This window comes from Tenebrio molitor, chromosome 3 (assembly GCF_963966145.1).
Source record: "Tenebrio molitor chromosome 3, icTenMoli1.1, whole genome shotgun sequence".
Classification (NCBI taxonomy): domain Eukaryota; kingdom Metazoa; phylum Arthropoda; class Insecta; order Coleoptera; family Tenebrionidae; genus Tenebrio; species Tenebrio molitor.
The window spans coordinates 29,156,458-29,177,838 of record NC_091048.1 but is presented as its reverse complement, the minus strand read 5'-3'; the positions used below and the strand labels follow the sequence as shown (position 1 = coordinate 29,177,838).

General features: G+C 42.7%; 1 protein-coding gene across 5 annotated transcripts in view; it reads left to right on the top strand.

The window, feature by feature from the left end:
- Window positions 1-21,381, top strand: part of heph (polypyrimidine tract-binding protein 1 heph) — a 113,627-nt gene that overhangs the window by 40,237 nt on the left and 52,009 nt on the right. Inside the window, exon 1 of one of the 5 annotated variants that reach the window (XM_069041380.1) lies at window positions 3,165-3,312. The exons of 3 other annotated variants lie outside the window; for them this stretch is intronic. Coding sequence is in view for 1 of the 2 variants with exons in the window: in XM_069041378.1 (XP_068897479.1) it covers window positions 3,405-3,428 (24 nt within the window). In the remaining variant the exon portion in view is untranslated. Of the gene's footprint in view, window positions 1-3,164; window positions 3,429-21,381 lie in introns of those variants that run through there. One more of the 5 variants, XM_069041378.1, reaches the window with a different exon arrangement.

Below are 21,381 nucleotides of genomic sequence, written 5' to 3'. Positions count from 1 at the left end.
ATCTGCAACTTTGGTTGTTATAGGAGTGAGAAAAATTCTGTTATTTCTCTGTTTTCGCCTTTTCTAATTATGTTGATTTGACACAAATTTGACATGTTGGAAAGGAATATAATTTTTTTGTACATATGTACTTATTTTCGAAGACTTTTTATACGGTTTTATCTAGATTTTTGCTCAGCCACCAATAAGAAGTTCGAGAGATCAGAGATTTTAACAGTCACAGTAGCGAAAATCTAAGAAATTAGAAAAACGTTGTTTACCAGTGTAACAGAACACAAAATAGAGGCAGATTGGTTTTTTCATTTTTTAGTTAGTGGAAAATCTCACTCGAAATTTGTCCTTTGGTATATTTAAAACCACCGACAAATGAAATTTCTAAATCTTTCACTAAAAACAGTTTGCGAAGTGTTTTGGTGTTCGTAAAAAAGTCTTTCTAAGAATTAATATGTCTGGACCAGTTTTTATGGTCTGTTTTTACGCATTTTATAAATGGATAGTCCCGTCTAGAATGGGATGTATCATTCTTTTTGGATATTTAAATAAAAAACTCTTTACTGTCAGTCTTTTGTGTACGAATTTATTAATGCTTTGACATCATATACAATTTTTTTCAAACATAGAAAATTACAGTTAAACTTCTTATAAGCGATTTGCTACATCTACGAAAAAACTGACTGTCATGATTTCAGTTGTTTTACTTATTAAAAAAAAAAAAGAAACGTGTAAGTTTGTTGGTGGGTTGGCTGGTACTAAAATGAAAAAAATATATTGAAAATTAAGAGAACGAGGGCATCATAAAAGGTAGATCATATGTACAGGGTGATTCAAGATTTACCGCCCGAGCGAAAACACACACTTCTAATCGATTTAAAATTCTTAAAAAATTCAGGAATGATTGTGTAACGCTGTAGAACATTCTGTAAAAATTTCAAATTTTTTTAATGAAACGAGTAAATATTTCGTTTTAATTCAATAACCGCTAGATTAATTTACAATTTACATAATTTTTCACTGAGAATCCTTTCAAACATTTAGGAAAAATTTGATGTCATTGAAAGCATCACCAGTTTTTGAAATAAATGGTATTAAAGTGCAAAATTTAGCTATGAGATATTATTAAATTGAGCGGTTACTTCCACAAAAGAAGGTGACATGGGTTATTTATGGTACCCTTAAGGGACTAAAGAATTACTAGAAAAGTTCTCAACAGATGTTTCCCAACAATGAGGTATTTATTTATGACACTGCAGTTGTAAATCTTTCGCTGTTAATGTTAAAATTGGAATAATTCAAAAACTAATCATTTACTTTTGATGCGAATTTCATAAATATATTTTCTGAATTATGAGCGTGCACGGGAAAACATTTTTTTTGGTCAAAATCAATTTGTTTAATTTTATGGCTCTGAATGAAGTGATACGGGAAAATTGATTGCACACGTTTGAACCCTTACATGAAGGGAGTGTACCCTAAAATTTCGTAATTTTTACTAATTGTTCAATAGGGTTAATATGCGGGCGGTAAAACTTGAATCACTCTGTACAGATTATTTTGCCTTCATTTTGGGTATTTTTTAAAACCCATATAAATTCTTAGATTTTTCGAAACCCTATTTTTTAAAGAAAAAACTATAAAAAATGCGTTTTCCAAATTTCTAGTAAAATATCTTGTTAATGGAAAAGAATATAAATTCTTTCATGAATGTGTTCTTCTAAATGTGCCGAAAGCAACGTACAGCGAGAAACAAGTTTAGATCAATCGAAGGATTTGAATCACAATACATATTGAAAGAATTAAAAAAAGAATCTCCTAATTTATTCGAGATATGTATTAACAAAAACACTTCACAATTTCACAGTGAATTAGGAAATATGCGATTCTATATTTTTTATGCAAAAATGCTTTTTTAGCGATTTATTCAATTTTAATTAAAACAAAAAAAAAAACTCGATTGGAATATTTAAAACGCAACATTTTTCACCAAAAATAGTTCACGAGGGTCGTTCATCATCATTCATTATTCATTAAATTATATAGGGTGTTCATTTAAATTTCCCGTCAAAATTGGCGTTGAAGGGTCGATTGTGAACGCACCACTCGTCAGTCTCCGGAGTAAAAACACAAACAACTCAAAAAGTGAGGTTAGATTTAAACAGGTGATCCGTAATTCGTGCCTCGTGGTGTCTTCAACGTTACGGCACTAATATATTTGGATTAATCAAGCTGAAGTGCATCGATTCCCTTGGAAAATTTCTTTCTTTGAAGATCTCTGGACCAACTGTGATTACTGTGACACATCACTAATCCCTTTTTACGTATTTTATTAATCTTTGACTTTATCTATCCACTTATTTGATTTGATCTCTTAAATCTTAAGCACAAAAAAAACCATTCTGTCATTTGTCAGCTACCGCCTCCTGTGTCAGAAATAAATGTTGAACCACCCTCGTAAAGAACCCACCGTAAAATTTGACACCTTTATTGCCAGGTAGTTCCACAAAGCTTTCCTACAGATTTCAGGTAGAAATAAACTGTAAACCGTGAAGCAAATCATAAATGGTTATCATTAAACAATAATTATCCAGGAATTCGTTTGGGCACGGAATGTTCCGTCAGAACGTTTCTGTTGGTATGCCTGTCAAAAATTAGTTTTCACCTCGTTGGTAATCCGCGTTCCGTGATGATCGAGGAATCGAGGATGTCAGTCTCAAGGTCGCACCACCGCATACCTCGTCGAACAAATTAACTTGAGGAATTCCGCGGGTGTTGCAGTTTTTCTCGTGGCGAATATTTGGCAAACGTAAAATGCAGTTAATTGTCCGTCAAGGTCGAACGCGGTGCCCTTCGCCTCGTCCGCATTCTGCGCCCTTCCCCCTGGAGGCTCCCATCTCCCCCTCGAGCCGGGCCCCGCGCCGCAAAAAACGAACGCCCCATTGTTCTCCCCGTCGAACAAAGAGGTCCTCGACGCACGTTCCCCGTGACCCGTAGCGAGCCCCACCATTGGGCCAAAATTCGTGTCCCATTCAACAGGTACAACAACAATAAATGGCGGCGTATTTTTTGTTCGTCGCTTTTCGATGGTTTTCGAGAGGTCTCGCCTGATGCACGCCGCGTTAAGTTAGTTTGGCGCGTCGGAGTCCGACGTGTTATGTGAAATAACGAACTCAGTGCCTTACCGCCGATAATTAAGTGCGTTTCGTGCGCGTTTCTCGCTCGGTCCCGCAACAGAACGCGGTGCGTAAGGACCGCGATCCGGTGTGCTCTGTGTACGACAAGAGGAGTTAGGGGACGGCAGAGGCGGCGTCAACAAAGGTTCGTACTTCCGCTGGCCGGATGTGGATCCTAACCTCAAAAATCCCAGCACTATTTATAATGAACGGTTCACACTGAACGGAAAACTTCCGATGACCGCATCGGAGGCTCACCACGTAAGTCCCGACCAAAGACTCGGACGTACCAGCGATGGTACTCGCAAGTGTACCATCCCGCGGCCGTTTTTTAAGCCCCCTTCACGCGCTGACAATTTTTTTCTCATCGTTTGTGAATCACTCGGGTGATTTGGTGACGAACCGGACGATAATATTGCTTGTTGAGTAATCCGAATGAAATGCGAACCACGTTCTACCTGTTAAGACGCGTTCACATGGGGAAATTTCCCGTTAGCGCAACGTAATTCGCGTAACGGCACCGTGGGAAGCCCGACTGGGGCGTATCGGGGATTACTGCGGATCACGGCTTATCTCGCGTTTTATGGATTTATCTACGCAAAAACCATACTTCCCCAGATAAAGCTGAGCCGGAATTATTTGATATTGTCGAATTTCAAGATCGATATGACTCGTCTTGTTTACTTTTCGTTACGGTTGTTTACGTTCCTTTGTTTTTTGCCGTGCTAGCAGCAACAACAAAACGCTTCTAAGTACCGTTTCGGCGTAAGCGTAAACGTACGTTTCGCTCACTCGACCAATTAAATAGTCGACACGATTGATTGTTTACGGCAGACGTGTGGAATAATTTTCGTAATTCGGCTCCAGTCGAACAATGGGGCGGTGTAATGACGAATTTACCGCCGGATCGATAGGAGGGTGCAAGACCGAATTTAACCCGGCAGATCATCGAATTATCGGTTGGGAAAATTTGGCACACCTTGTTTGTTAATTAACGCGGGAACGTTAAACATTTTGTGTGTTTTAAAAATGTTCAATAAACAGTGTCGGTCGGTGTAGATTGGTCCAGATCGGTCCAGATCCAAGATTTTTCTCTTCCGTCCTGTCATTTCTATTTTTGGAAGAGACTGAATTATTCAGCTCTGCTCCAAGTATCTATACTCGAAAACACTCGCTTTGTAGAATATTCACATTCAAGATGATGCACGATCACACACCGCACAATTTAATGTGATATTTTTAGAAAAACTTCTCTCGTGGCCCGGTCTGTCCGGTAATTTGTAAATAGCAGTAACGCAACGTGATGCAACGTAAGTAACCAATAACTTGCTTGTTGAGATTTTGTGAATATGTCTCGCCGAAACTGCATACTTTGTTATACAAAGTAGCAAAACGTAACGTGTACCGTTGCGTTTTTCTTGCGGCTTTAAAATTAATGGATTATAAACTAGTAGCTTAGAGGCAATGCGGCACGTTAAGTATCTTTCCCGTCTAGATAGATATGTAAGAGCACATCAAACCAAATTATTAAATCTGAAATTTCGCGTTAAATTTACAACGCTTGCTCTCCATTATGACTGCGCAATATGGAACCTTCGTCGTGCATAAACATGATTAGCTTTAATTAGGTACTTTGTGGTAATTTAGTACCTAAACGCCCTCGCATTCTTTCGCCATCGGTACGACAAGTGCGGTTGTCGATTGTGTAACGGTTGCGTCCGGTACAAGGCGCGCTTTAGCACTTTGGGAAAATTTTCCGGTGAGCGGGAGCTTCTTCTCGCGACCTTCTGGGGGACCTTCGCGATCGACACCGCGGCTGCCCGATCATCGAGGATAATTGTGTTTTTTGCGTTCGCTTTGATGAGGTTTGTTTACGTTTGTTCCGTGTGAGTCGGCACGGATACAAACACGAAACGTGACGGATTAATTTGGTGAAGAAAGAATTCATCAGGAAATGGGCCGAAAGGTGGCAAGTACGATTCTATTAACGTAATGGTATTGAAAATTCATTATTAATGGCTCGTGAAAGCCACTTAGGGATCGATAATTTTCCGTTTAAATAGTGATGGCTGCTTTCACGAAGTCCCAACGAATTCGGTCCGAATTCCTCCGCAGCTAATTACGTTGATTCAAGGTAAACATTATTTCATCAGGACGAGTGAAAATCTGTCCCGAATCGGTGTTTCCCCCGTTGCGGCTTCCGTCCAGGCCTTATCTGGTCGAATTCCCTTCGGTTTGCACATGTCACCTGGTGTTTTTCGCCGACAACAGGTGCCGCATTGTTATCCGTGTTTTGTCTGCTCTGTCGTCTGGATTTCAACGCGAACGTGAGTCATTTATCTGCAAACAAACGCTGCCGATAACAGCGAAACCAGATAAAGCGAGCGTCCGAAAAAAATCCGGCGCCGAGCGCATTCCGAAAAAGTACTATTTTGCGATTCGCGCACGGCCGACATTCGATCCGATTATTAATAACCGTCGATCAGGCCGGTCGTGTTTTCGTTGGCGGTCCTGGTTTACGATGCAGCTGGGGCCGAAGATTTTACGATTGGACGTTCGCGTCGATGACGGAATTCGGGCGAAACGCAAAACCGGCGGACGTGATCCGAATCCGGCCCCCGGATCAACAGTTTGTCGACACGCGACGGGGTAGGTTTTTGGGTCGGTACGGGAAAGGGGTCGGCACTCGCGGGGGCGATATTTGCGTTGTTGTGCGAGCGAGCCGTCGGGTGCGGTTACGCCGGCGGCGGGAACACCCTTCCGACCAACGAAATAGCAATTTGCTGCTCGGAAGAACCCGCTTGGATTATTTTATAATGAGGTCGGCGGTTCGGACGGGGTGCACCGCGCGAGACCATCCCCATCTGCCAACGATCAGGTGCTCGTGCGACTCCTTCGAGGAGGTCCAGGCAGGAGCTGATGCAAATCCCGTTCAGGCTGCTGGGAAAATTACGAAACAATGGCGTTGTAGGCGGAAGGTTTAACGCGTTCTATTAATATTTCTTACGGCTTTGAAGACCGTTCTATTCGGGGTACATGTGTGTTGTCAAAAAGTGTTTTGTGGCCTCGTAAATTTCGCTTTTATTCCGACAATTTTTTTCCCATCGGTTTTCATGTTGCTTGTTCAACAGTCGAATGTCGTTGGGACAATTAACGACGTTACAAGTGTTTCCTTATCCTGACGTTATCGAATTCGCATTGTGTTCCAAGTGGCGAAACGACTTCCCCACAGATAGATGAAAGTATCCCGCTTGAATTTTTTTCCTTAATTTCGACCAGCACCTTTCACTCTTTAATTTTTAAACGGACGAAAATTTATTACATCATCGACAACGTTTCGTGACAAGGTTCCACCAGCGAGAACGCCGTTTTCGGCCACTGGAGAGTTGTTGGCCGGGTCGAGGGGCTGCAGGAAGTGGCCATTTCTTCAACTAGACAGTCGATATTGACCCGACGCGACGTGTCATTCGGAGCTCTCAAAGTGTGCATTTTCCGTTGACGATGAAGAAATCGCGCAGTGTGGAACGCCGAAATATTCTCTTGAAATATGCGAAAGTTCTGTGAAAGATGTGATTTCTTAACTCTGCGTTGCACTGTGAGTGATCGAACTCATAAAAAACTCTTTGTAGAACAGACAATGAAAGTTTTCAACGGTATTACAGACATGATGGTGCATTTATAGTTATTTACATTACATATGCGGTAGGCTACATTTTACAGCGCGAGGTTTTTAGATTGAAACACGACCGCGCAGCGGGAGTGATTTAACAAAAACCGAGCGATGTAAAATGCCTATCGCATTAGTAATGTATTAATCTTTTTGGGCGACGACCCGTTAAGTACTTGTTTTCTCAAATTTGAAATTTGTTGTAACCAATAATTTTGCAAAACCTGTCAAAGACTGACATTTAATTAATGAAATGGCAGAAATTTATCCACTATACCGATAACTGACACGCTTACGATTTACACCACAAGATAGCGCCATCAGACTTTGGAAGAAAACAATTAATTTCTGTTCATTTTTGAAAACTGAGCGGATTAATGGTAGCGGTATCTTGTCTTAGTATAACTGGACTTTGCTTGTGATACGCTGAACATTTTTTTGGAGGTTCCAGAAAGCTTAAAATTTTCTTGTTGTTTTACGCACTCCGTGCGGTAAAATGACAGATAGTTTGATTAGTGTGTAAAAATCAAGATACCCTAGCTGTTCAAAATGTGTAAACATGTTATTTAGAGTTGTGGAGGCCAAAAATTTATTTTAAATATACTATGCTATTCTTCAATTTTAACCAAAAGCTCAACATCGTACTTACACGAATCTTCTCTCTTGGCGGTTTCTTAGAGAAAACATTATTAACCTCTTACCTTATTATTGGTTGACATTCAGAAAACATCTTTTTAACTATCCAAGATCAGAAGGTTCAGAATCTATGGCTTTACCTCCATTGGAATGAGAGAATCTTCGAAGAATCTCTTCTGTTTCAAATTTCTTTGCCAAGCCTACTGTGGTGTTGCTATTGTCAACGTTATAATTTTTTCCAGTGTGGACGATGCACCAAAGGAAGAATTTACTTTCGCGTTAATTTCAAATTCAAACAAGACTCTGAGACCCTTCGTCGTTCACTTTCACGCCTCTGATTCTGTCTTTGTGATTTTGAGGGTTCAAAGAAGTGATAAAAGCATTTTATCACTTTACCAAGAAACGCATTCATTTCATTCGCCCCTTTTAAATAAAGAAAAAATTTATTGGTGTCAACAGACATTAACAGATCAACATCCTCTTTTGATCCATCGTTTCCTTGTCCTCTTTCTTCCTTGCCATGAAATCTCTGATACCGTAAGTGAAAAGTTCTCGTTTTCTCGACAATAATTGTGAGAACCGCCATTCAGAGGAGTTCTTCGTTCTCGGTTGCCAAATTTTTTGCGTGCCTAGTGGTAAATGTTAAATTATGAGTTACACGATATGTTTTATAGAAAGATGATATTTGCCGAATCTAATTATTCCGGATGTAGTAATGGCAGACCGAAAAAAACCAAATCGTCGATAATTAACGTCCGTAACATTATTCCTGGCGCGTCTCATTTCCATTAGCGTTTCGGCAAAAACAGATAGGTACGTGTGTGTGTGTTAATGCGTCCTTCGTAACGTAACCGTAATCACGTATCGGCGTAACCGTAAACGCAACGAAAGGGAGTCGAATTTTGTATCTATAAAAATGCGTATTGTGAAACTTGAAGAGCTGACCGTCGGCATGAATAAGGAATGTTTTCATCAAACGTATCGAAGTGACCCGAACCTGTACCCCGGGTGCATAGTAATGCGTTTTTTTTTTTTTTTTGGTGGAGTTTCTCTTTCGACTCGGCTTCTTGTGCGACGACACGGGAAGTCGGCGTTCGTTGCATGCACCAGAACCATCAAATGGGTTGACGACCACCGACAAGGTTGAGCAATTAGTCGTCCGATCCGTTTTATAACGAGTCTAGTACGGAACGTTTCGGAATGCGAGGCACCCGACAGGAACCAGAGTGCCACATCGCGGCCGCGCAACGTTCTATGTCATCACCAATTACCACCTGTTTGTTTGGTTTGAAGGCCCAGATTCGAGCCGTGGTGCTAATCGAAGTCTAACGTTTCACCTGGCCAGCCTTGACTGTTTCGAAAGATGGTCGCATCTTGGATCATCTCTGTCGCAATTGGAAAGTTGTCCCCGGGTGGGGACAGGTTCGGCTTTCGGTGTCGGTCCTTCGAGCCGGATTATTTTCGTCGGGGTCCAATCAGCGTAAGACGGCGAACAATCGCGTGATGCAACGAGAGCGTCCGTTCCCTGATTAATGTTTGCGTTGTAAATTATGTGGGACGCGTCGGATTATTTTTTGTTTACTTATGTCATCACCGTCGGTCGATTTAAAATAGTCGGCGCAGATGCGCGAGATTTACGCCGTTTAAACGGTCCGCGTCGGCGGCTCTAAATCAAAAGTGAACCGGCGAGATGACGGATGAGGCGGCGGCGGCCGTCGCGACGCCCCAATCAGGACCCGGACGGGAGAAGAAGTCCGAAAGCGATCTAATTCCGCCGCCAAAACTAATTCCGACCTCCCGAGTGCGGCCCTCATTCGCAGGCAATTGGTTTCGAATCCGATAAAGTCGCCGTTACGGCGACCAATCCAGTTACCCACCGACATTACCAGAAAGGCTAATAGGAATTCAACAAGTGTTGGCGGTGGAAGGACGACCTGGCGGGGCGCCAGCTTCGCAATAAAAACAATGCGACGCCGACGAGGCACCTTTTGACGGTCGGCGGCGTGTGTTTGGTTTTTTTCTTCGCCGTAGCTTCCGTCGCTTCCGGTACGATCTGGAATTGTTCCACGGCAGGAATGCAATTCCTGTCTAAATTGGAACGGGCAGGAGTGTACGTGATGCTCATACAAGCGATTATAACCAATCTGGGCTCACGGTTTTGAATTAGAATTAATAGGAGGTGATCGGGGGCAGCCGTAATCGTGATGGTTCGGGTTATTGGAAAAAAGGATAATTGGACAGCAAGCGCAGTCTTGGCGGACTGTGCGGCAAATTGCATGTCTACAGGGTGGAGATAAGGTCTTGTACGTGTGCAGACCGCACGTTCTTTTTTTTTACCTAATACGTCGCATTTTGATACGGCGTGTTGCGTACTTAATGTATTTCTTATGTAAAGACGCTAGCAAAATCCAAGCGCTTTTTCATTCATACAAATGTTTCATGTCCAGACAACTTATTGAAGATCTTAAGATTGTGGACACTTCTTTTATTGTATGTCGGTGTTGTGGGGACTAGATTAGGTGACTTATTTTTCTATAGTACGTTCACTTTAGCGTTGTAGTAATCAAGTGCACAATATGCATTCCTTGCGTGATCAGCTGCCAAAGAGGCATATTCAGAAATATGTAATTAAAGTAAACGGTAAAGTGCGTCTACCGATATTTTAAAACGACCTTTTGCTTTCTTCAGTGGTTTATTGCCTGCTAACAAAGATTGTCGTAAAAGTGGTGAGTAACCGATCCTCAATAATCCGCAGGTACCATCGAGAGTTTTTGTTACAGGGTAGGTAAATAATCCCCTAGTAATGAGACCATCATAAACGACCCAAAATGTTAACTAGTGTTTAAAAAGTCGTTTCAAAATATCGATAGACGCACTTTATAGCAAAAGATTTCTCGACATGATGTTTTTTTTAACAAAAATATATTCTCTGCAGTTAAGAATTTAAATTCTTAAGTTATCGACATTTCTAAAAGTTAAATTGCTCTTTTCTGATTAGTGATTACTTTGACGTCTTAGTAAAAATTTTAGCATATTCCAAGTGGATCCTTGTTTACGCACTCTTTTGAGCTCTCGACATATCTGCAACTATTGGGTCATCCTATAAATGTTGCAAGTTCTTCAAGTAAGAAATTCATCTCGAGAGAAAGAGAAAACTTATAAACATTCATCAGTTCTTTACTTTTTCACATTTTTTGCATGAGTTTTTCGTTGTGATTTGAAATGTAAATTGTTTTATACCTAATTGATATTAAAGATTTACTCAATTCTTGTCCGATATATGTAAATATGTACATATTTGCATTTTTAACGAGCCATGCACAAAATTAACATTGACGATTGATAGAATCCTAATAACACATGCCAACCGAAACCGATGACAACTCAAAATCCCTACTTTTTGCCGGACTAGGCCGGCAAGACATGTGTTTCTGGACGATTTCGAGATCTACAAACTACCCAATTCGTGTCAGGTTTTAAAATCTCGTTGGTATGAGCGTTTTGGGGTAAAATAAATAAATTACTTTACCCTTGTGGTTAAAATGCTACTTGACCTTTTGATTTGAATAGATAAAAGCACACATTAATATCTGCTACAGAAAAAAGTATATTCTACTCGCGGATAATAGCTATTACCCGCTCGGATAAATACACCACTCGCCTGCGGCTCGCGACACAAAATCAACCTCACGAGTAATAGCCATTATTAATACTACTTCACCTCCATTACTTGTTTTTTTTTCGATTTTTTTTGCTAACCAGCTGTCTCCACATCCTGGTCATTAGGTAAAGTAGTTTTTGGTATTTTTAATTAAACCACTAGGGTTGACAATTAGATAATTTATTCTAATCTCCAAGGATTGGTGATAAGTTGTGGCGAAGCATGCGATAACCACTCCACTAAATACGTACCAAATCGAGAATTTCTAGCTCTTCGTTCTATTAGTTTTAATTTTATTTTCACATCGTAAATCTGTCACTTGAACATTCGTTTCTCTTTAATTTGAAACAATTTGTATCGATTCTCGATTTAAATTTTTCAAGAGTCAACTCTTTGTTTCTGCCGCAGAAACAGACAATAACGGACGTAAAAACTGACCACATTAATCAAATCCACATTATTTTTCCTTTTCCGCTTTAATGGCAGCGTAATTAACCACGATCGTACACGCATTCCTCCAAGGACGTTCTTTAAATATTTAACTTTCCGCTGCGGATACACACAAGTCTGCGGTACCTTCTTCGGTTCACGTCAACTCTCGTCAGACCTTTAACCCGAGCATACTCTCGCTCGCTCGCAAATTCCAGTTCCTCGCATGTGCAAAAATTCCAAAACAAATAAACGTCGTTGGCAGCATCACGCACAAATGTGTTATACCGTGTATCGAGGATCGTCTAAAGCCAAGGTTATCCAGGAGTGAAATCATTTAACCCAAGGCTAATACTTCTCCGATTCGTTACATAAATACCATCGAAAACAGCATTTTTTTTTTGGCCATCACCGATCTATAGCGGAATTAATTCCTGGCGATTAGCACACGGTCGCGCCGCCTCTTTTTCCTCGGCTTTGAGGATCGCGTCCGCCGCCCCCGCAACTCATCGCGTGGCACGATTTATTGGAACGTCCTTTCAACGGCTTCATTGATGTTTACGCGACAGCCAGACATTAGTCGACATCCAATTATTAATGGCGGCGGGATCTGGCAGACCTTCCGACGCTTGCCTCTCCGCCCTGATAGTTTTAATCTTCGAAGCCGCCTCGTAATTATAATCTCGGAGTCGCTCCCTCGAGACCGGACTCGGCGACCGGAGTTAACGTTCGAGGTTAAGAGTAAGATGCGGTCGAGACGACGATGTCTCTTGGTAAGAAATCGGTGGAAACGGATTCAAGGGCGACGACCATCGCCGGAAAAAGGTCACTTCTGACGGAACCGACTTCGACCGAGAGGAGTGGTACCGCTTCTGGTGGTTCTGACTGTCGAGGGGAATCGTCTTCGGATGAAGCGAGCAAACAAGAACTCTGCGGATAGATCTGAAATTGTCTTTTGTGGTTTGTTGATGGAATGAACTTCTCGGTCCAATCGAGCTTGCGAGCGGCTATCGTTGCGCGGTTCTTGGAAGTCCGCGGCTTTCCTGCTTTTAAAAATAGAAACCCCACTCGAATGCCGAGTTTATTATGAACTGGCACATCACTCGTCGCCCTGATTACCCCGACGTTCTTTAATTCGCAAACCAATTTCAATCAATCTGAAAGGTTTACACTCGAAGTTATTAAAAAGGCGATTGTTTGGATTAATGTTTGGCTCGCGTCCACGAGAAGTCGGACGGTGCTAGGTCTGGAAGTTTTTGGTGGGCGATCGCGCTACCGTCAAAATATGTTTTTCTTTTTTTTTGGTCTGAAGATCCCACAAGTGGGTCATCGTCCTGCGCCTCCATCAATTTCGTCCCGACACGATAAAGCAGCGCCAAACAAATTGCATGATGTAGATCTTTTGTTCGGATTCGCCCCGTTTCAACTTTTATTGGCCGAGATGTGTCCGACTGGTGCCAAATCTCGAAACGGTGCTAACTTCCGTATTGTCGTTGCGAAAAACCGTTCCAGTTCCCGAAAACAGATGTTTCGGGTGCGTCGAAAAAAATCCGGTCGATGCCACAATGAGGATTAACTGGTCGAGATCAGAGGCGAGAGGAGAGACTAATTGTCGGTTAATTTGGGCCGCACGGTGTATGCGAGTGAAAAATTAATCGTTTATTATAATCTGTTGGTTTTATAGCGACAAGAGAACTTGGCCACGTTTCAAAGCACTCATAACTAATGTGAGCGGCGGCAAATTTGTATAAAAGCATCAGGTAAGAGGTTGGATGATTAATGTGGAAATTTGCAAAACGTTTTCTTGTTGTTCACCTTTCCAGCTGGGTCCTGATTTATCGTCGTCGGCGACGTTTCGACCCCGGTCGAACGACGTCAGGTCGATTTTTGCCGAACGCGTCCTGATAAAGACTGATTTATGTAAATTAAGATTTGGGCCTCGGCCAAGACGTCGATTTGTTGTTCCGCGATACCGAGTCTATTTCGAGGGTGCGTGATTGTCGTGTACGCAACGGTCGGGACTAGTCCGGGTGGCCAAATGAACGGATACATTATACAGCAATAACAGGCGGTTCGCAGCGGCGCCAAAGTACAAGTAATTAAAACAATCGAGCCGGATGTAATTACCCCGTATTTTAATTAACAAATAGGTGGAGAGATCAAAAGCAACGGCAAATTACGGCGGTAACCGCCGGAATTATTTTAAATGGCGGTGCAACACGGCCGGGAGCGACGGGCCGCAGACGTCGGGTGCACCGGTCGCCGCCGCCCGACTTGGTTCGGTGGTTTTTTCAGGGGTTGATTTCGGGGGCGGCGAACAGGTGTCCGCGTTGACAAATGTGTCGCGAGGCGTCGGAAACTGCGGCGCATAAATTACGAAACCATCAGACAAAGGCTCCAGAATTTACATTAGGTTAATTGAATGTAGTCTGGTCGGGGACGGCGGGGACGGAACGGCCGCCGACGGAGAGGGCCCGCGTTCATGCATTATAAATGCTAATGTACGACATCATCTGTAAAATGGGGATGAAATACGATCAGCGGACGGAGAAAAATAGGTGAAATGCAACGGGCCACGCCGAATCGATCTGGGGGGTTGTGGGGGATCCCGCCGTACGTGCGGATGTACCTCGAGCAGCCCCGGTTAGCTGTGATGTAGATGCGAATCGAGACGAACGAATCTCACGGAGGCAGTCTGGTGGGCGGAATAAGTCGCCGGAAACTGGGAGTTTGTGCAACATAACGAACAGATGTCGGTTGTAAATCTGTCGCTGCTATTAATTTATCCCTTAATATACAAGCATTTTTGCCGGGGACGGAAGTGGACGGCTCCCGGGGCCCACCACGTTCCAAGCGGGGGCGGCGACAAGTTTACTCTCGAATATCTCAACAACTCGCTCTTGTTCCACGTTTTGTTGGCGCCCTCCCCGACATTCTTGTTTTTTATTTTCCCCCAGAGGTGTAGGCAACCAATAATACAAATGGTAACACAGATTCCTAGTTTGACTGAAAATAAACAAAGAAATCGAAGAAACTTGTTGCACATGTCATTGTTTTTTCATTCCTTTGCTCAGGTCTTGATCGTGAAATTTTGCAAGATTTGAGGGACAGCGTGGTGAGCTCCTCTTTCGTGGAGTGTCCACGGCGGGGGCGGCTTTCCTGTTCCGGATCCCCGCCGCGCCCGGAAAAATAAATCACGTTCTCCACCATCACCACGTACGGTCTTTTAATATAATAGATTTAAATTAATCGATCCGTGCGGATTTCGCTGGCCCCATAATAAGGATTGAGTTATTTACATCGCCGGGGGTCCATTATTTACTTTTAATAGGAATTTCTGGGCTTTATTGCGCAAAATAAATCTGCGGCTCCGGAGCCGAAATCAAAATATAAAATATCGCCCCTCTCAGGCGCCCTCTTCGCCGCGGTCGAAATGAGATTCGAACCCGGCGCATCCGCCATTTTTTCAACACAATGTTATCGTAATGGGGGAGCTTTTGGGCAACTACTCCGAATCGACATTACCATAATATTGTAGTTGTGGTGCTAGGGTTAAATCAACACCGGTGAGTCGTTGCTCTAACGGTGAATTTCTAGCGGATCGTTCCAGCTTAATTGGAGATCGTTTGGGCCGTTTCGGCATCTGGAGCGGGCGATTTAGCGTTTTCATGGCGGAAATACAGGGTGGACCGGTTGTGTCGCTTCAGAAAAAGAATAGATCGCCGCGACGACCAGTTCTAACTAGTATTAGCCGTGACAAAGTCAACAGAGCTGTCTTTTGTTTTGCTGTCACTAGTTTTTTTACGATCTCACTGTGTAAATACATGGGTTGTATTAGGCGTATGACGCGCTACTAATGAATAATGGAAGGCATTCATCAGATCTGAAAGAATTTGTTTGGAGAAGAAAAAAGTGTAAACCGAAACGATTTCTCTCGATAAAGTTTGACTTGCCAGATCGTTTATTAAACAAATTAGTGTGATGTGAGAAAAACACACAATGTTACATTTTCACTTGGATAAAATGCAGGGGAACCAGTTGCGTCCGAGGAAGTTTTTTCTCCGCTGAGTTAAAATTACGCTCGATTGACACAATCGAACAATTTTTGTCAGTTTTTGTGAAAGTGTCGTAAAGAATAATTACATTTTTGCCGTGTTGTGTGAGTGTCTGGCGATTGCTAAAAATGTTTCATTAATTTTGTTATTACTCTTTATGAAGCAATAAATTGGATTTCTAAGTATAGAAATAAGTTGGTGGTGTTGTAATTTAAATTAAGAATGTTGCTAAAGATTGCCTATTTATTCGAGGAGAAATTTATGTTTTGACTTTGATGAGTTTCAACTGTCATTCGCATAAAATAATTGATGGCGAATTTCCTCATTCTCGTACAGTTTTAGAAACTTTTATTAATCGAAACAATAAACGTGTCTATTTACTCGACTTTTAAAACCAAATCGAACGAAACGTCTTTTATAATTGCGAATTTTATGTTATCATAAATTAAACATTAAAACTTTATTTGACATTCAACTTTATTATGGTCCAAGAATAAATGTCGCTAATTTAATAGCTACAATTATTAAAATTATAAGTGCGGAGACTATTAAAACTACAAAGTAGATCCAGAATACATAGATTCATAAAAGAGAAAATCACTAGCCCAGTTCTATGTGCAGTCGTTTATTTTTTCAGATGCGCCAATCACCGTGCAGCGTCGAGAGAATGTTTTTATGGGGACGAGGATAAAGTAACTTTTTTACAATTGCTGTTTTTGTTCCTTTGTTCAAATTCATTCAATTACCAATCATTCTACAACATTAAAAAAACAGTCGACTTTTTCTCCTGCATTAGGTGAGTTTTGCACAAACAGAAACGACCTCAAATTAGTACCCCACGTGACACCGCAAAATAACTTCTGCTTTTATGCGGGCAAAAATAAGACACATTCTTGCGGTTCGTGTATTTTGTTGCTGCAAAAATTCACTCTGATCGTTAAAGTGCTGTTTAAATTTTCTCTCATTTTTCGAATACAATAAAATATGTAACACGAATAAAATCGGACTCGAGTGACTACCCTGCGTCACACCCGAATTGACAAACCAAACTTTTTGTTTTAAAGAAATATTAGTGTCTACGACTTGCAGTTGTTTGGGACAATTTTCATAATCGTTTTATATTTAAAAAATTTTTTTGCCACCAGATGTAGAAAAACTTAAATTTGTGTCTTTTTCACGTTTGTTCACACTTTTAGTAACTTGAGACATTTTTTCGTGGATTTGCCTCGATGTGTGATTGACATGAATCGGTAAAGGCTCAATAAGGATTTAAAAAATATTTTTCCTAACAGAAACGGACTCGAGTGATTGCCCTGCGTGACACCAAAATCGACCTACAAATTTTGTGCTTTTCGAACAAACTGCAACAACACAACTAGACGATTCCAGACTTTTCCGACCTTTTGGTGTGGACAGCACCACATTTTGAATCCTGTGAATTTAATTTTCCCGTTGAAACCGAGACGTTCGAAATTTGCGCCAGATTTTATGATCCGTCTGGAACAAGCTCGAAATCTTGAAATTTCAATGACAACGACCAATTTTAACGGCGTCGAATTAATAGCAACTTTTATTATGATGACTTCCTAATAAATTTAACCGACCAGAGCGCCACAACTCGTCCAAAAATTGTCCAATAAATTCCCCGAAAAACAACTTTTATTAGTTATAACTCGCACACTTTATTACCCGAAATTTTTCTCGGGACTTGTTTACTCGGCGATCTTCACTCCATTGATGATCCAACTGTTCCACCCTGTAGACGTTGTCTTCGGTTTTTATCCGCGACCGGATTCCACAGCTGCGTTCTTTTATTGCCTTATCCTCGGGCCGTGTTTACCATTTAGCCGTGGTGTTATCGACCCTGGTTGCACGAGGTCCAGCATGCACATGCACCGAGAGGCGGCGGCGGCGGCTTCCCCGAAAACCAACAAACACGGTTTATTTTCGACCGCCCTGATCTAGGCTAACCCAGGTGGGTTTCGCGGTCCATCGACGGCGAGCCGATCTGGATTTGTGGAACACTCTCCTTTTCGGGACCGCTGTCGGCGCCGCCGTTACGTAACAGCGAAACCGTGAGCGGTGTGAACGCGGCTTTGGCCGTCAACCTGACCGACGAAGGAATGAAGGAACTGGTTCTCGGCGCGGCTCGTTAGTTCATCGTTTGTTAGATGAGGTTAACGATCCTCGACGGCGAGAGGAAAACCTCCGGAGGCCATCTGGCGTCGAGGAAGCCCCCCACGTCCCGCCACCGCGAGACATCTCGAAGAGGCAACAAGTTCCGGAGCGTGTCGCTCGTTTTCCGGTTCCCGGATCCGGAAGTCGTCCATACGGTGGAAATCATCCACGTCGGCTTCCATCGCTCGAGAAAAATCGACGTTATCGGAGCCCGGAATCGGGGAGGGGGCGAATTATTCCGGGACGTGAGCTGCTTTCGTTTCCGGAAGTGTTCGCCGTTCCGATATGTCCTCCCGTTTCGTATATTTACGCTTTGCGGACTATGAAAAATGCAACGGATCAGCTGGACCGGTCTAATTGAAACGAGCGCCGGGGGCGGCCTTAGGGGTCGGTGTCATTTTTGACGGGGACCGCTTGTGTGGCCCGGCGATCAAAGGCGGCGGACGGCGGCGGTCGTTACAATTGAAAATAAATAGGTGAAGCTCTGTTTATCCCCGTTAAAGTTTAATGGCGGCTCCTGCAACAAAAACGTAACGCCGATAAAAACGACGTAAAACCGTCGAATTAGACCGGGAATAAATGATGGGACCGACTTCATAAACTGTTTATTTACGAGCGTAAATATTTAGTTTGCAGCCAAAAATTGCACCATAATCGAAAACCCTTTGGCTTAATTCGGTTTCGGCATAAAAGGAGGGGCCCGTGAATGCCGTAAAAATAACCGGCGCGCCAACCCATTTCCTCGCTCGTTACCACCTTAAGAGATTTATTCGGGGCGGCGCAAAAGGGAGAGAAAAGCGAAGAAGAAGAAAAATATTGAAAATGTACTCGACGACGGGTATATGCGAGGAATCAATCATATTTCACATGCGAAATCTCCACACAAGGATTAAATTACAAGGGAAAGGCGAAGTGGGTCCTTTGAAAGCGCCGGGTTCGGTATTGATGTCGTATATGGCGGCCCGAATATCACCCAATAAACTCTTTAGGGTTCTGTCAGATAAGAAAAATCCATAGACGTCTCGTCGGAACGGGCTCGATAGCACAGCCGCAGGCGAGGCCCCCGTAAAAATCCACCCCCACGATTAATAAATTCATCGCACTCGATAAACGAACGCAAACAAGCGACGGTGATCGTTCAGTCGGCCATAATCGGATCATATTGATTGTGTAACGTGGAATAATTAATTTGGGGTTGCAGTTTCCACGATTCGGCTAAATGGAACCGCCGCTCTGTCAACAAGCCGATAATGAGACAATCTGGCCTGCGAAAGCAACCCCCAAACGAAAAAAAAAAGCCGGAACGTGGACAAAACAAGTAACAAGTCCAAGATTTTTCGGGTGGTTTCGGATCTGTCGGAAGAAGTGTAGAAAATGTTACGAATTTTGGTCGGTGTGGTGTTTTTTTTTAAACAAACAAAACTCGGAGGTGGAAATTGACGTTAAAATGTTTCTCGTGCAGACAACCGCCCCAAACCATAAAAAAATGTTTTACCAAAAGCGGGATTGATTCGCTTCATTGAAAGATTTATTTGTTATTCGCCATGGCGCAAGGTTGAAAACAAAAATGTCAGATGGATGACATTTGAAAGGTTTTCGACACTGTCTGATGAATGTATGGAGCACGTTTAACACTTCCAAAGTATCTTGAAATGTCTAAAGAACTGAAGATATTATGCAACGTAATTATTCTATCGAATTTCATAATTCATTAAGAAATTTGTAATCGAGAAACCAATGAAAGGAATTGACTTCATATTTTCGGCCTTGCAAGGCTAAAAGCAACCCTACGGAGGGATTTCGACAATGAATATCACAAGAATCAAACAGTTTATTCTTCATCACTAGTTTGATAAATATTTTTTATCTAATCCCGTGGGATAAATGACACTTATCCCACTCATTTGAGTGGAATAAGAAACTTCATTACCGGACGGATTTCATTACTCCACTCAGTGGGATAAGTGAGCTTCATTGCCCCACTCAGTGGGATAAGTAAGTTATTATTCAACTGAGTGGTGTAATGAAACTGGCGGAAATAAATAAGATTTACGTTTTTTTTTTAATTCGGGGCGGTCTTAGATAAAATTTTGTACATAACACGTAGGCTAAAGCATATTACAGGAAACTCGTGTGATTACAGATGAACTCGGGCTAACGCCCTCGTTATCTGCAATCTTCACACTCGAATCCTGTAATATTGCTTTTATCCCACTAATTGTGTAAATAACTATTTTCTTAAGATGTATGTGTAGAGAATCTTATTTACGCATGCGATTGCTACACTTGCTGCGCTCGTGCGTGTACACTTCCCACTTGTACGAAAAAGTAGGTACCTGGGTGCTTCATGTACATGATTCCAAATAACAATTTTTGTCCTTTTTTCTATTTACTTTTTTATTCTGTCGAGCTCGACAACGCGGTCACTTCCTATTCATACCGTTGCGATTATCGTCATTTTTAACAAACGGACGCTTTTTTGCTGCCCTTTTCACCTTCTTTTTCTCGTGATCCCTTAATTCGCCGAGACCCATCATCCATCATCGGCGTCCGAATCGTCCTGGAGCGGTCGGAATCCTGAAAGAATTCACGGATGCGTCCGAAACTGACGGCGAATCTAATATTTAGCTTTCTTGGCCCGGATGAAATATGTTTGCCCGAAAATATACGGTGTTTACGCAGACGACGATCGCGTTCCGGGCATTACACCGCCGACTCTGCAATTCCACCGGAAACGTCTCGGTCGGCTCGTGGAAAATTCACGTTTTAATCGGGCCACGGTCGTCGCCGCCGTCGACGACGTTTTATTATCCGAAATAAAGATGACGACGGTGACGTCACGACGACGGCGACGCGGACCGCATAAATTTCGACCGAGTTTCCGTGACCGGGAATATATTCGGCATTCAACTGGTGTCTTGATTCACCACGAAATACTGGCCGAAGATAAACTTTCACGAAATGTCGAGGAAAACGACGCGGAGGGGGCCGCGGGGGCGGCGAACCGACGCACGGGTGGAGGATGCACAGGGGACCTGGGGGTCAACGTGCCCCAAATAAAACCATCTCAAATGTAATATATAATTTTTACTTTAATCGTCAGAAGTGTCATAAAATCATCTAATTTTTTTTCGCTTTTTTTGATCTTCCAACTCAAACCCTATTTACTCAATCTGTTTGAGTTGTCGCAATGACTTCACCGACTTAGTCAGGTGGTTAGACCGATGACCTTGCGACTCGAACAACAAACACATCTAAACCAGTGCTAATTAAAGAAAAACATTTCTGGTGACGATTTATTGTTCGCGCAAGTGTGCACACGAATCATCAGAATGTTCCTGCGTCGCAGGACTAGCACGAGAGACCATTTGGACCACTAGGTCCATCACTGCACCCGGTGGGCGTCGTCCCCCGCGATCTTGCACGACACCCACGCCTTGACCCATCTGTTCGGGCCTTCCGGAGCCGCCCGTGCGGAAGTGTCTTCTGTGGGGTCTCCCACGGCATTCTTCGGTTTGTCCCTGCGTGAACCCGGCTCGTTCAGGTTCAAGGTTTGCACCTGAACTTGGTTCACGTGATCCGGTTCCG